We start from the raw sequence: 15,968 nt of genomic DNA, 5'->3' as shown, positions 1-15,968 counted from the left end.
GAGCTGAAGTCAAGAAGAGTGCTCATGTGAGAAACTATGCAAGAGCTGCAGTTAAAGACTGAACTGGTCCTTTGTTTTCAGTTTAAGAAAATAATATAGCACATTCTCACAAAAGAACTACGAGACTAGCAGATACCAGGCTTTAACTAACTATAACCTAGTGCCTGAAGTTAGATTCTGACATGTATTGCTCAAGAAAAATACTACTTCTACTGTCTGAACAGTTATTGGTTAACTAAGTATGCAACTCTGCTTGAAGACCACAAGATTTCAAACTACATTCGAGAAGTATAGAACCGGGATGGTAATACATAAAGGATCTGTGAGAAAGGAAGCACTAGAACTAGCAGCAAGGTGGGGTTGCCTGCATGGTCAGCCCTTCATTTGAATGCAAATGTAATTTTGGGGCAGGCAGTTATCTGTGACATCAGGCAGGACCTTAGTAAACTGTTACCACCAGCACCTGGTAAAACCATTGTTAATCATGTGTAGTAAAGGGACATCAGGGCTAGCATGAGTCATTTATAGAGCCAGTCAGGGCTAGAAAAGAGAGAGAAAGAAAGAGGAGGGGAAGAGAGATCAAACAAACACTCTGAGGAGCAGGATGTCCCAGCAAGACAAAGCCAGGCTGTGAGCATCATGTATGTGAGTTATCTTTTGGATAAAGAAACCAGCATGTATCCAGGATCTGCAAGGTGCAGCAGCAACAACCTGCCAGTGCAAAACTTTGTGTCTACTCCACCCTATTCAGATTACATGGGATATCATCATGTGCCAACTCTGGACACCCATGGACAGCCTGCGGGAACCTGGGGATCTCACTATGGCCCACAGAGGGAGGACTGGAATGCTTATGGCCCAGGACCTTCCAGCACGGTTGCTGCTGCACAGATCAATGGCTCATCTCCTGGGCAGGTCTCCTACAGTTCTGCTGATTACAGCTCCCTCCATCCTGCTGGATCTGGGGGGTTACCTCCTGTAGATACAATTAATACACAGCAAATCTCTCCCAACAGCCAAAGGCACAGCTCTTACGAATGGATGAGGAAAACGGTGCAATCTACTTCTACAGGTATGAGGGCACTGAGGTTTTATGCTGAGAAAAGATTTTACTTTTTTTGCATTGTTGGGTTTTTTTGCCAGGTTCCCTGTTTAGAGGGAAGCGTACAGTTTAACAAAGAAAGATCCTAACTGCTCTGAAGGATTCTCTTGCTAGCAGTTAAATATTGGTTCGATTACTGGATGCTGGTTTTGATCAGCTGACTATTTCTTGTATTTCTTTCTTGACCTTTAATGCTGAGCCAAATGAAAAGCAATGCCCTTTGACAGTGAAGTATTTTCACTTCAGATATGTTTAAAAAAATTGTGATATCAAATAATTGCTTTTAATAGGAGTCCTATAGATTGGAATGAAGCAGCGTGTCTGCAGAAAGAAATCATGATGAAAGTATTTCACCACCACATATACTTTGCTTATTTTCCTCAAGTTTTAGAGTACATATGAAAAGTTCAAGTGAAATATATACAGTAGGGGGGGTGGAAATAAGGCTTTGTATTAGAAATAACCTCTCTAAACCTCCGAACACTGAAATGAAATGAGATCTGCAAGATCAAACAATGAGTCAATGCTTTAAAAACAGGAATGATAAGGAAAGGCTTGCTTTACTTTGTAGTAGTAGCTCTCAGAATATGCAGGAATACAGAGATCCACGGTAACACAATCAGTTAATACAGTGACAGATCAGTGTCTGATGCATAATAGTCAATGAGTACAAAACAAATCTTCAGTTGTATTTAACCAGTAAAAGTAAGTCATGAAGCATGAGACAAAGATTCTGTTTGATTGTGATGTGGAACAATAGAAAAAATATAAATATTGAGCATCCCTAAAACAAAAATCTGTACCTTCTATGAATAGAAAAAAATGTATGAAACAAGAAAGGGGAGAAGGAAAAGAAAAAGGGAAAACTGCCTGAAAAGAACATAGGCACAATCCACTACATAAAAGTATTTGATGCTCTGAGGTGCTGAGCAGCTTTGACATGCGCTGAGATCAGTAGAAATTAAGGATGCTCAATACCTCCCCTAAAGAGATGCTCACAGTATTTCAATGTTACATCCCAGGAAGGTTCCTTTCCTTTCAGCCCTTCTTCCCACCCCAGCTCTGTTCCACACATGCCTGTAAATAATAGTTTTCAAAGCAAGTACTGAATCAGTCTGATGGAGAATTAATTACTTAAAACATACTTTAGAAAAGTGAAAGCAACTATATAGCAAAATTCTCTGTATTAAAATAATACATCCAATTTATACGGACAGACTGAGTCATCCTCACTCCCACTAAACACAACTTTAGTTCATAGAGAGTCCGTAGAAGTCAATAGACAATAAGAGTAGGTTGTTATTCCGGGTAAATAAGAATTGGGGGTGGGGCAGGGGAAGTAATCAATATTTTTAAAATCATAGTTGTTCTTCACTGAATACTACCCAAGAAAAAACAAAAGAGGGCCGGTCTTGAAAAAAAACTTACAGCTTACTTTTGAGTAGTCCTTACAGGGGCAATGAAATTGCTCACAAACTGTATGATTTACAGATGGCAGAATACCTGTTCAAAAAACCCACTACTACTCATCTCTTCTTTACCTACCTGCCTTTTGCTCCTGTGGATTTAAATTGCAGCCTCTCTGAAAGACCTGATTTGATCTGTCAGTGCTACCCTTTTTATAGTGGGGACACTGTGAGATAGATGCATAAAACAGACAACACCACATTCTAACTGCCTGCTTAAGAAGCATGCTTAGGGCTTTCTAACTTTCCAAATTTCAAGCCTGCAAGGGTCAGAGCATTCACAGGAGGTGCTGGGAGTCTCTCCATTCTGGAATGGTCCAACAAGATATTGAGCATCTTAATCTCAAAAAGAATTGAAGAAATCAGCGTGTCATAGGAGCATATCCTCCAAATGCCCATGGGCCAGTGTAAGGCCCTCTGAAGTTAGTGGGAGCCTATCCATTCATACAATAGGTGCTGGGTTGTGCTTTAGGGAAAAATCCAGATAAGTAATTCTCCTGCTGCTTCTTTCCCTCTTATTTTTTTTGCTAGGCCAGGAATGCTCAGTGCCAGTAGATCTGCTTCACTGGAGTCAGTTCCTTTTTCTTCATTCACTCCCTTTTTAAAAGCAAGGGCACTTTTGTTTTTCCCATTTTCCAAAAAATAAAATAATTTTTAAAAATTTGTCTAAACAGCAATGTCAGATCTAGCAATGCACTTAAGTGAGTTTGGTTCTGAGCGTGCAAGTGTTGCAAGTGGCTTCAAATGCATGACTAGGCTAACTGCAAGTACCAATGTCGTTTGCTGGATCATGATCAAAATCCTCAGCTTTTTCTTAGATGAATCCATTGCTTTTTACATCCTTAAAGCTGTATGCATACAGTGAGCATTACCCTTCCATCTCTTTGCAAAACCTTTAGGAATTTCACTAAAGGTTTTGTACAGACAAGAATGAAAGAATCACACCTATTATTTATTAGCTTTCCTTAAATCCTGTGAATACGAGCCACTATCTTAAAGATGGAAAAACTGAGGCTCAGACTTACCTGAAGTGATAAGAACAGAAATTAGGCAAGTTCATTTTATTATTTGTTCATTACTTGTTGCAAAATACTAGTTATCAATAATAATATTATTTCACTATCAGAACAATAATTATTAAGGCAAGTGATTTTTGCACGATACTCTTGAAAGTGTACAAGAAATGTTCCTGTAATCTTATCCCTTTAAGATCAGGAAAAAGTCTCTCCAAAGGTTTACTTACATTGAGTAATCTGACTTGTAACAGCTACAGAAACAGGGCCCAAAATCAATGACATTTCCATCTCCAGAGATTTCATGAAGACACCACTTCTCTTATTGGTGCTTTGTGGCCTCATGACCTGACAGATGACAAACAAAATACTTTATTGAAATTTCTACCACTGCCTCATGCCCTACAGGTCTGTAGATACTCTGTTATCTACACAACTAACCCGGAACAAAAGAAGAAATTAATTCAAGTTTTACTCTGTAACTTTAAAAACAACATCCGATATAAAACCATGTCTTCAACTGGTCTTAAGTGAAGTTGATGAGGTTACATTACATTACTTGAAAACACTCAAAGATCTCAGTATTTAATGTGAGACTATCATTCTGGTTTAGCGTTACTGGGATGCATTTCCCGCAGAAAAGACCTACTAAGGCTTTCTTTCATCCATCATTCTTTCTCAGGTTGAAGAATGTCTGAATGTCTCTCCCTGCAGCTTTGGAACTGGAGGGACTGGGACTTGATCCTGAATGCAGTGCACGTAGCATCCAAAGCATAGTCACTGCACTCTTGAGGGTGTTCAGGATACAGGAGAAAGCAAATGTGTTTTGACTCAGAACACTTGAAGGAGGAAACACTAACTATTTAGTATTTTCAAGCAAGAACAACGATTGAAAAAGACCTTTCTCTAACCCTTATACTGCTCCTGTCCCCTGTCCTAAACCCCTACTTTAAAAGAGCGAGCAAAGACAAGACAACTAGCAATTGTAACAGAGAACACAACAAAGCCACAACAACTAGAGATTTGAGGTGGCAAGTCCACACACACATAAAGCATAATTACACGCAAATTCTTAGATGGAAAGTAGAATAAAACCACCTTAGAAAAAGTTACAAATCTCTTCCTGTTGATTTCAATATTTTTATGGAGGTATGCAAACACTGACAGAGGAGTAGACTCTACTTTTTGCCTTTGTGAGAAAACAATATACATCTGTGGTAAAACTATGCCCAAAACAATGATTTTGAACAGTTAACTACCAGGCAGTTTCAGCAGCAATGAGTATTTGCTCACAAAGCTGGAAGTACATCTTAAGATCTTCAGTTACCATAAAACAGGGAGGGAACAAGTTTTGAAACTGAGGTAAACTAATTATGAGCAGGGACTTTTCCCATAGATGACAACTCTCCTATCATTCTTGTTCAATAAAAATTTACTCTAAAGACATAAAGACAGTTTTTCTGATGATGATGACAACAGGTGCTGATAGCATCATTACTAAATGGACTATAAACATATACCATTTAGTCTTTGAAGGAAGAAGTTGTAGTCCCTCAAATCTAAGGAAGAGAAACAAGCCTTTTAAGAAGCCATTCCTGCAAAATGCTGAATCCCTAAAGAACACACAACACTTGGAAAAAAATTCAGTTAATCACTTGCTTTTTAGTCTATACAGTCACTGGCAATGGGATTTCCTCTGATCTTGCCACTTAGAAATCGTCCTTCTGCAGGTTGGGTCCTTCTCCCAAACAAAATCCATACAGGGTTGCCTGTCCAATCACTGCTTAAAGGTGATAAAAATTACTCTGCTTTGGATTCAATTACTTATGTATGACGAAGATGAATAGAAAAGTTTACACTAGCAAAGGGAGTGACAGAATTTGGCCAATGAGCTTTATTACAGAATAGCAGAACATATTCAAAATTGAAAACATTAGCATTTTAAATAGAAGTCAACAGAACAGAAGGGAAAATTCTTCAAGTCTGTTGAAAAGTTCCAATTCTATGATCCTATTCTGTTCTTTTCAGCATGAGTCATCTGAACATGTTTAACAAGAACAAATGATCAAGACCCAGCAGAAAGCACAAACATAGAATTTCACCATGTTTCACAAACCTTTATGCATCCAACTTTGCAATAACAAATAGTCCTACTCATCACACCAAGACTTCTGGCAGGAATATTATTACTCACATTATACAGGATTGGATCCATGTAACATTTTCTAATACAATGGCAGAGTGTCATTTTTTTTGTATTTAACTTTACAGAACACCATGTGCAGAACAATGTCCATCTTCAAGATTTATTTGAAATTACTTTTGCTTCACAACTTCAATTAAGTCAGTGAAATTACACTAACGAGAATTTGCCCCTTTCTTTTCCTATACTTTTCAAGTGCATAAATATTTAGAAATAGTCCTAAAACAAAACTCTGGGGCCTGATCTCTGACAGTCCATATCTTTATAAGCTCAAGACCTAACACTAATCTCTCTCTCAATACTAAGCTAACAAAGATGCAGATTTGAACTAAACATATCTTCAGGCCAGAAAGCTGTTCCATATTTCGAGCTGATTTAAGCTAACTTCCAATCATCAAGTACAGACATTAACTTCTTCTGAAACAATGTTAAACTACGGAATCCAAATTACAATGCTTTGTAGAGTAATCCAAGAGTAATCCAACACTATTCCATACTACAACATCTTCTGTCTAAACTAGGTAGCTTCTGGATTTTATGAATATTGCCAATTTCAGTAGACGAAGAATATTCCTGTAAGGTTAAAGAGAGGAGGCACTGAAAAAGGGGGCCAGGGCTAGTTCTAATGCTAATTTATTTTGCTTTGTAAACTAGTTGTGAGGTCTGATGGTGGAAGTTTTTTTCCTTTCCTGGGCTACATTGTCTGAGGTTTTGAGGCCTATCTGTCATATTGAGGCAACAGACCCTTTTAACACTTCACTTTGCTTTGATATGCAGTCTTGTCTCTTCCTTCTCCCTCTTTTCTTCAGGAGTTATATTGCCGGAAAGGGTGATGATTTTCACAGCAAATAAAGAGGCCTTCTCCTAGCTTTATTGTCTTCAGAAGAAATGCTCTCCGAATTTTATGACCAATGGGAAAGCTGTTCCCTTCCCCCAACTCAAAACTTGGCCAGTCACAAAAATTGCTAGAGTGGGTGTGATAGAACAGGGTTGTTAAAACTGTTTCTCATGAAAAGTTTTCTAAGTCTGAAATGTCTTATTTCTTATTACTCCAAAGACACTCTTCAATAGTCACTACTTGCAAAATAGGTTTTTGACAAAACTCACTGTTCTTAAATAGCTCATTAAAACCCGGAAATCCACTCCCCCAACACAAAGGCAGTCATACTGCAAAGGTAGTTGCTTCAAAGCTCTTTTGTTTCATTTTTCTTCCACCCAACTACTACTAACCTCTCCAACCACTTGCAATTCCATAGTATAACTGTCCATGACAGAACACATTTCCAATAAAACTGACACTATATTGTTGATTAAAATGATAATCTGTCACTAACAAAAGATTAAGATTGTAGAAAGTTAAATGTTGGTAATTTCACTCACCTAAGTGACTAAAATATGCAGGATTTGACTAAAGAATTGGATTAAAATATTAACTTTTATCATTGCATCATTAAATTCTGCCATTATCTCCTAAAGAAGTCTGAGAAGTGAAGAACATCCTTCTGCTGTCTCTGGGGTGAATCCATTAGTGCTACCTCAAATTTTATTCAGGTAATATTTCTCCTTGAAACAAAATGCATCACTGTAAATAAAACCAGTAGAAGGTCTGCAAGACTTGGCTTAGAATGCAGTAGAGTGGATCTACTCCATCTAACGGATGGAATTTAGAGGCTAAAATCCCCAAGTGTTTAGTGATAGGTTTTGTTGGAGCTGTTTGTTAACTTTGGCAAATAAAAGAAAAGTGTACTTTGCGTTTGAAAGGAAATGCCATATGCAGACTAATTCCAACCCAGCATCCAACAAAGGCATTAAGAAGACTCTCACTGACATGAATGAGAGTCTGGCTAAAGGCCTAACAGACTAAACCATGACTCTGCCAGAACTAAAAGTATCCTCTCAGAAAACCCTGGAGGATCACAGCTCCCATTGTCTGTTGTCTCTCACAGAGGGTATTACTCTACACAAAAAAATCAAATTATTAATGACAAGATTTATGTGACAAATCATAGAGAATTTTTCTCAGATTGTTGTTGACTTTTAGGAAGAAAATGTTCTCCTTTTGCTTTTCTACTTTTTAAATTATTCTCTTAACTTACTTGAAAGAAAGAAATTAGATGTGAAAGCTCCCAATCTTCCTTCAAAAAGAAACTAGATATTATCATTCCTACTAAAAATAAACTGAAAGCTACTCATATGAAAATAAAAGATTTTATGGAAGAAAGTTCTGTTTTCCATATACATTTAATTTCTTCTTCAGTTTAAAAAGCAAAAAAACCAACCCTCTCCTACTCAGATAATAAGGGTTTCAGCAGTTAAAACCAGAAACAGAAAGGTTTATCTTGAAGTTTACCACCTTGTTTTGGCAACAGAAGAACATTTGATATTTGTCTATGGCTTGTGAATAAGAATAGAGTTCAAGATAAGATCAACTTGGTCGCTCTTTTGTGTACTCCATCTTAACAACACAAAGGAGACTAAGGAAACATTTTAAACATTTTGTCCCATAGAATGACCCCAAATTTTCATTTAAAGAGGAAAAAAACCCTAACCAAACCACCAGCTACAGAGATGAAAAGTTAAAAAATATCAAGTGAGGCATTAAAGCACCACAGGTGACCATATGTTAAACAAACAATTTACACTTCGAATGAATGAAAACAAATGTCCTAGTATTTTTGTGGACTGAACTGAGTAACTGCTGTTCTTTAGAGACTCTAAAATTCTTACCATAATGTTGTAAAATTAACAGCACTTTTCACTTGATTATCAGTGTAAACATAATTGGGCTAATTCTGCTTTCACTACAGTTTCATAATGATAGAAATGCTACTGAAATGAGAATGTCCTATATATCTACCCCAGCCAAGCACAGCACAGAACCCTCACAGGGAAGTTAACAGATTTGAGTCGAAGTGGTTCTGGCTGCACGGATTGAGCAGAAACCCCAGTGTAAGGAACAAACACAAACATGCACACACCTATTTTCCCTGTTGAAATATTCCAAGTAAACAGGCTGATGGCGTCAAGACAGTTGGAAAATGCCCATAGCATTGTAAACTCACTATTAATGCATAGTGCTTTCCCAGGGTTGAACACCATGGAGCATGGAAGGTGAAGGATCAAATTCTGATGTAGACTTTGTTCCACAAGCCTGGGAAGAGTCCTAGGGAAAACCTGTTACATAAGGTGAACCAGTTATTATCCACAACCAGAGGTGTAACAATACTTGTTTACAGCATTGCACTGACCAGGACTTCCAGTGCTAAACAACTCTGTATCTAGGATCTATACAAACAGTACAAAAGGGATCAGAGCCTGAAGAACCTCCTAATGCAGGCAATACTTTGGTGAGCCAAAAATTCTTACAAGTAGCAAAGTACTGACTGTCAAACGCTAGAAGAGAAAAAAGTGGTATGGCTCTCAAGCCATGCCCATACAGTATATCCCACAAGTGGAAGGCAATATTAACTTTAAAACATACGGCCATGACAACAAAGAGACATCACATCTTCCTCCACCGATGGAGGAAAAAAATTAACTCATGAAACCAAATCATGAATTAAGGGAGAAAGATTCTGCTATAGCTCTGTACCCTGAGTTCTGATATTTGGGTGCTGCTTCAGCTTCAAAAGCAAACAGAGTTGGAAGGAGGGGCTGGGGAGAAATCGGGCCTTTAACACCATCGATACATGACACCTCCAGCTATTCTCTCCTGCTGGGGGGAAGCTGGCTGCTTTGGGGCAGTGTGCCGTGGTGATCTACTCGGAGACTCAAATTTTATGAACTCAATCCCTGAAAATCTATTTCAGTCCTCTCCATTCAAAATTAACTGCTCTTATTAGGAGTGCAATTATTATTAGTTTGAGGAACCGATTTTTTGAAGAGCTAGGCATCCACACGATCTTTTCAGAAAAAGATCTGTGAGCAAACATTAGCTGTTGTATGAAGCTAAGCAGCATCTGCAGGAATAGCAGACTGTTACAGGCAAAAAGCCACAATATGCCCCGAGTTTTACGCGTCATCTGAGAGAACCTGAATCTAAGGGGGCTGTTCTACTGTAGCGACCACTATGGACACAAAGATTGACAACCTACAGTACCACAGCAGAATACAATGCAAAAAAATACCAACTAAAAATACATTCCCTGTCCCAGATAATTTAGAGTCTAAATATACACATCTGAAGAAATGTCCATATAAATACAGACCTTTCAAAAATGTATGAAGACCTTAGGCTAGGGCTCTGGGGCCTTGGTTTTAAGCAGGTGTTGATCTCTGATATACTGATTGCCTAATATGAACATTAATAACAGAGGAAAGGTGGGTAAGAAAGAAAGCATCAGTAGCCTTTCCCATTCTCAATTCTCTTTCACTACTGCCAATGCATTCTGTGCTCAGAAATTATCCTGTATGGAATCCATAAAATTTCAGCTCCTTGCATCTGTGTTCACTGGCTCATGTCATTCGCCATTACTTTTTAACAACCCGGATACCGCTGAGCCATGTCTGCTTCAGTCAGCTGTACCCCCAGCTGAAAGGATGCGGCAGTGCTGCTTGCAAAAGAACAGCTGCTGGAGTTCTATTATTTTTAAATGTCCTTTGTAAAATATTATTGCTTTCTTTTTCTCTTTTTTATTAACTGTCATCTGCAAATCTATGTTACTATTCCCTGTGCTATTATCAAGTTGTGGATAGACTGTGCCAGACTTGAAGGAAAAACACAACAGCCAAATTGCAGTAACAATCACAATATTGTATTAATTTTTCTAGCAACAAGAAGCGAGGAACTTTGGAACATCTCAGTATTTTCTATGCAGTAGAATATCCTTCACAATTTCCCTCTGAAGCAGGTAGCAGTGTATCAGCTTTACAGACAGAGAAACAATAGCAATTCAATGCCAAGCAGGAATTGGGAGCTGGGAACAGAACACAGATTTCCTGGCTCCTTGTTTTAACAAAAAAGCCTTCCCTTTCCCAAATGATAACACAAGGGTGATAAAGGATATGAGAAGCAGTTTATCATCTATTTACTAAAAAGAAACCCAAAATCTGATGGTATGAATCTCTTGTGCTGTAAATCAAGACCGAGTCAAGGCAGTTACTCTGGGTAAGTGCATAGAGAATCAGGCCTAAAATACCCACAAAGATATTTTCAAATGTAAAGCCAGATATTTTGTGTTACTAAAGTTAAAAAATTCTAGCTTGAAGCAATGTGTTCTTCTTTCAAAACAGGTAAAACAAGAACAAGAGAGAAGTACCGAGTGGTTTACACAGATCATCAGAGATTAGAATTAGAGAAGGAATTTCATTACAACAGATACATTACAATCAGGAGGAAGTCTGAACTTGCTGCAAACCTAAGACTTTCCGAGAGACAGGTAGAGTATGGATCACCCATTCAGGATTTCCTTTGAATATATTATTGCTGATGAGGAGATAACCATACTGGTTAAGAACACAAAAATGCTAATGCTTCTAGTAACCAAACAATGCGACTGGGTTCCCTTTGCAGTGTAGGAACTCAGACTATCCAGCTGAACGGCCTGACAGCCTTGTTCACACTCATTTCTAAATATCCCATCAGCACTACTTCAGCTCTTGTCAGGCAGCTGTGCAACAACACAGAAAAAGCAAACACCAGTCTTACATCAGTCCTGTTCTGAGAAACAAGAGTTAAAAAATATCAGCAAAATCCTGCCCAGATTTCTCTCTGGTTTACTGGGGTAGTGGTAGCAGGGAGAAATTTTTGCTGAAATTTCTAAAGCAGAAGTTCTGGTTCTGCTGAAGTCAATGGGAATTCTATAACTGATTTCAATAGGGTCAGTCTTAGCAGAGAATGGAAGTGACGAGCTCAAGTATGTTCAGGACACTTGAAGGTGTTTGTGTCTTTGGCTGCCTTTTACCTTTTGTTAAAAGATTTCCTACATACTTGGTACTCCTTTCTCCTGCCCCTATTTCCTCCAAATTCCAATTCTATTCCCGCAACATAAATCAAAACAAAATCCTTTCTGGTCAAAAGATATATACAATTTGCTCTGGAACCACTCTGTGCCGTGTTCTTCAATCATGCAGTTGTAACACCTGTGCCACCCCCTATCAAAGCAAAGCAGGTACATGGCCTCTAGCTCTCAAGTGCTTCAGATGGCTGATGCAAACCACCAAGATGCCAAGCTAGATCTCCCACAAAGACACTCACAACATGCGCTGAGCGTATGTTTGGTCCCATTTTACATGGGAGTTTCTTGATGCAGTACACTGAAGTAAGCAGCGAAACATAAAATTAAAAGCTTTACTGAAGGATGTCCCTGAATAGATTTCAGGATACAATATGCTCATTTGTTGCCTTTTCCATTACAGCAAACCATCACAGCACTGTTTTCTCAGTTATTATTCAGTATCATTCACTGAAGATTATGCCTGATTCACCATTGTTTTATGGGCTCTACTGAGCAGGGATAGACTAAAATCCACCTAGTTGTAGCACTGTTCATCAAACTTGAACTCGTCTTACACAGCGCACACTGAAAGAGCTTACAGAAATGGAGAAGGAAATACCCATTTTGCAAATATTTCTCAATCTGTTGCTGAATACAAGTATATAATTATTGAAAATTAAAATTATTTTAACCTGGTATAAAAAAAATGTGTCTTTTTGCTGGCTGTTGAAACCTTAATAACTTGACTTCCTTATGCTGAATTTAAAAATTATGACCCTGCTTCTGTAACCGACCAACAATATTTACTTGAAACTTCCTAGTTCAGTGATAATTCCCGATCAACCTTTTTGTTAGTATATTTGAAGTGGTGATACAAAAAAGACGTGATACGTTTCTTTGACATATATTGGGGAAACATGGCAACAGTTTTTCCAATATTTGCTCTTCTTCATCATTCATATATATCATGAATGAAATTAATTCCTGTGCATCAAGCCCAGATCTCTGAAGTCACTTTTGAAAATGTAAGATTAAGAAATACCTGATCTATACTCCCACTACTACCCTTTCACACAAATTAAACAACCCCATCATATGAATACAACTCAACACACACTGTCCTATCCCAAGTTCCACTGCACTCAGCCTAAAACATGAAATCATTTTCTGGAAAGCCTTTTTTCCTGGCTATGCCAAAACCCCATCCAGGACACTGGAAGAAATACCTCAAGACAAAAGAACAATTGTTTAAGCAAGGAAGGAAAGATGTAATATCTAATGAAGGAAAAAAAAAAAAGGCAAACCAAAGCATTGCTAATATAGGAAGGATACAGAAATAAAGGAGTTGACAAGGACAAGAAAGAAGAGAGAAAATTAGACTTCAGAGCAAGAGTTACACAACTGAACAGTGGAAAAAAACATACTGAAAGGAAGGAGGGCAACAGGTGAAGAACAAGTCAGACAGATGCAACTGACCATGTTAGCTTTTAGTCTAACATTACAGATCGGTATTTATTTTTAGTCATTTGATAATTGGCTTATGACTGCGAAGTGCCTACTAAAATTCTCTCTGGATCACTGCTGCAGGTCTGCATCCCTTGTTTAGTAACAAACCAAAACAAAAACCTAAATTCAAAGGCAAGTAAGAACACTGAAGCCAGAAGGTAATTCTGAAACAGACGTTAGTTTGGTTTTTAGACTATTTCATCTTTTCATGCATTTTGGCAAATGCACGGATGAAACTAGATTACCTCAGTACAATCAGAATGCAAGAGATCAGAGAGTATTTGAGATTGATTTAATGGAACATAATTTGGTACTGAAATGATATTCCAGAAACTAAGACAACAAAATGAGCTGCCAAATGTCTCAGATGATAGCCTGGGACTTAAGGGACCTAGTTCAAATTAGCACAAGCTTTGCATGTATCTGAATTCTTCAACTGTAAAATGGTAATAATAACGCCTCAAGTATAAGGACACAAGACTGTCAGAGACTCCTTAAGATGTTTTGTGGGACTTAACCAGTGGTTTTCTTTTAAAACACAACCTAGTAGCTGCAGATATTATCACCTCTTACTGTTTTACCTCCTTTCTGACCATCATTCTCTTTCCCTTTCTAGCTTCTAACAAAGGATAACTAAACAAATAAGTATTTCTCAGCAAACCATTGATTTTTCTTTGGGTTATAGAAAATGGTGACAGAAGTGTTTCCTTTGCCATCTGAACACCATCAAGAAAACACAACATATCTGGATGAGGTAGCCTGACTTACTACACTGCCTAGACATAATACAGAGCCACTTCCAAGAATAAATAGCTGTCATGAACCACTTTAAATCCAACATTGGGGATTCAGGTCCAAAGACATTTCTGTTGCCATAGAATATTCACCCTTTCACACCTGAACAAGTTCTGCTGTATTTTCAGTTGACCATTACTCGTCAACTTCATCTCACATCCTCACTTTTTCCACCCCAGTCAAAAGCCATATACTCTTCACTAGTTACTTCATTGCTTCCCAAAGGTGCCTGCATTTCTCTGATAGAACAATGACTATGGTATAAAGCAGTGGACTGTGCAGGAAGCAGAAGCAGATTCTGGCTCCATCTACAAATGCAAGAAAAGGCACTTAGCTATTAAGGCACCACTTATACAATATTTTGAAGTAATATTGTGTACTAGGAGTACTGCACTGGTGAAATTCTGCTCAAAAGTGTTATTTCCATTGATTTACACATTAGATCTAACCAATTAGTGTGCAGCACCCAAACAGGAAAGCTTTTGTGTCTCAGTTTATAGGCCAGTAACAGGTTTTGACTTGCTCTGACTCGTGCATATAGTTTGCAACGTAAAGATACTCTCAGATTCTTTTGGCCATCACTATGACACATGAGATTCTGTTCTGTTAGATTTTGTACCAAAAAAAAAAAAAAAAATCAAAGCTCATTCCATAAAGAAATACCTCCTAAAACTAACACTAAAAAACTCTTTTTATCAAGCTATTAATGAATATTTTATTACCAGGTAGGAAAGATTACCTGTATGAAAAACAAGCAAACAGCTCTGTTGTCTCAGTTTGCCACTGCCTTTCTCACTGGTCCTCATGCAATTGATTTTACCTATGACCCTTGACTATATACATAAAGGACCACATTGCATTCTATTAGCAACTGAAAAAAATGTTCCTCTGCTCCTCTGCAGGTGAAAATCTGGTTCCAGAATCGCAGAGCCAAAGAAAGAAAATTAATGAAGAAGAAAATGACTCATTTTGATGGCAGCAATCTTGGCTCTATGCAGAGTGACTCTGGCTCAGTGAGCCCGATGCCAGTTCCTGACCAACAGACTCATTCAGAAATGCCCAGTTCTTTATTCCCACCCCCACCTCCTCCACCTCCACTTCCCATGAATGGTTTGCAGCACAACGGGAACCTGCAGCAGGTAGTGGCCTCTCAGTAAGGCTGCCTGAAGAGCTATTGCATAATGAACACTATAAACTACCAGTACATGGAGCACTACAGCATGAAAGAGAGAGAACAGCTGTAGCTGTTTTGCAGGAGTCCCCAGCATGACACAGTTTTGTGCACATAAGCTTCAAGTACAGTAAATCAAGAGCCACTTGCCAGGTCTGCAGGATAGCGCAAGTTCCCAAGGGCAATGGAAACGGCTGTGTGCCAAGAGTCCTAGTTGCAGGGAGCCTCTGCAAGAGGATGCCATGCCGAGTCTGTGCCACAAGGCAAGCATCCCTCCAGCCATGCAGCAGGTGGGTAGGCACTGGGAGGGAGGAGAGCTGAGGACCAGATATGGCCACTTGTTACAGTACACTGCAAAGGAAAAAAAAAGCACAAAATGGGCCACAGGCAATCCAACATTGCTGAGGCAGTAACAGCAGCTGTACACAAGTGCTCTGTCTGTCCCTCGCCCCTAGGTAAAGAGTATATTCCTTCTCCTTTGATCTCCACACAGGTTCCATGTACTAATCTCACTTTCATGGACTTTACACATGGATCTTGATAAATGAAAACCTGGCTTATATGTTTTGACCCACTTGATGGAAAGCCTGGGTTGTGGTGATTGCACTCACTACATGGTAAGGGCAAAGGTCAGGGATGAGCTTTTTGGAATTTTTTGGTTTTGACAGGTATGATTTCCAATGCTCCATACACTGGTATAAACATGCACTCTTCAATATTACCATCAATGTTTCAAAAGCGTTCTAGAATTGTGAATCTTGGCCCAAGTTCATTTT

The 15,968-nt window shown here is 38.6% G+C and overlaps 1 protein-coding gene across 1 annotated transcript; it reads left to right on the top strand.

The window, feature by feature from the left end:
- The first annotated feature begins 491 nt into the window (after window positions 1–491).
- Window positions 492–15,178, top strand: LOC104832793 (homeobox protein CDX-1-like). The gene is made up of 3 exons (XM_010569156.1): window positions 492–1,072; window positions 11,017–11,162; window positions 14,924–15,178. The coding sequence occupies exons 1-3, from the start codon at window positions 640–642 to the stop codon at window positions 15,176–15,178; spliced, it is 834 nt and encodes a 277-aa protein (XP_010567458.1). The 5' UTR covers window positions 492–639.
- The last annotated feature ends 790 nt before the right edge of the window (window positions 15,179–15,968 follow it).

The sequence above is a fragment of the Haliaeetus leucocephalus genome, unplaced genomic scaffold, assembly GCF_000737465.1.
Source record: "Haliaeetus leucocephalus isolate CR32 unplaced genomic scaffold, Haliaeetus_leucocephalus-4.0 Scaffold262, whole genome shotgun sequence".
NCBI classification, from domain to species: domain Eukaryota; kingdom Metazoa; phylum Chordata; class Aves; order Accipitriformes; family Accipitridae; genus Haliaeetus; species Haliaeetus leucocephalus.
Note: the sequence above shows the minus strand (reverse complement) of the source record. Positions and strands in the feature narration are given on the sequence as shown.

Excerpts from the sequence above, each read along its gene's own strand:
- LOC104832793 (XM_010569156.1), top strand. The coding sequence starts at position 640 with ATGTATGTGAGTTATCTTTTGGATAAAGAAACCAGCATGTATCCAGGA. Across the intron at positions 1,073-11,016 it reads GGTGCAATCTACTTCTACAG|GTAAAACAAGAACAAGAGAG; the intron begins GTATGAGGGCAC and ends CTTTCAAAACAG. Across the intron at positions 11,163-14,923 it reads TAAGACTTTCCGAGAGACAG|GTGAAAATCTGGTTCCAGAA; the intron begins GTAGAGTATGGA and ends GCTCCTCTGCAG.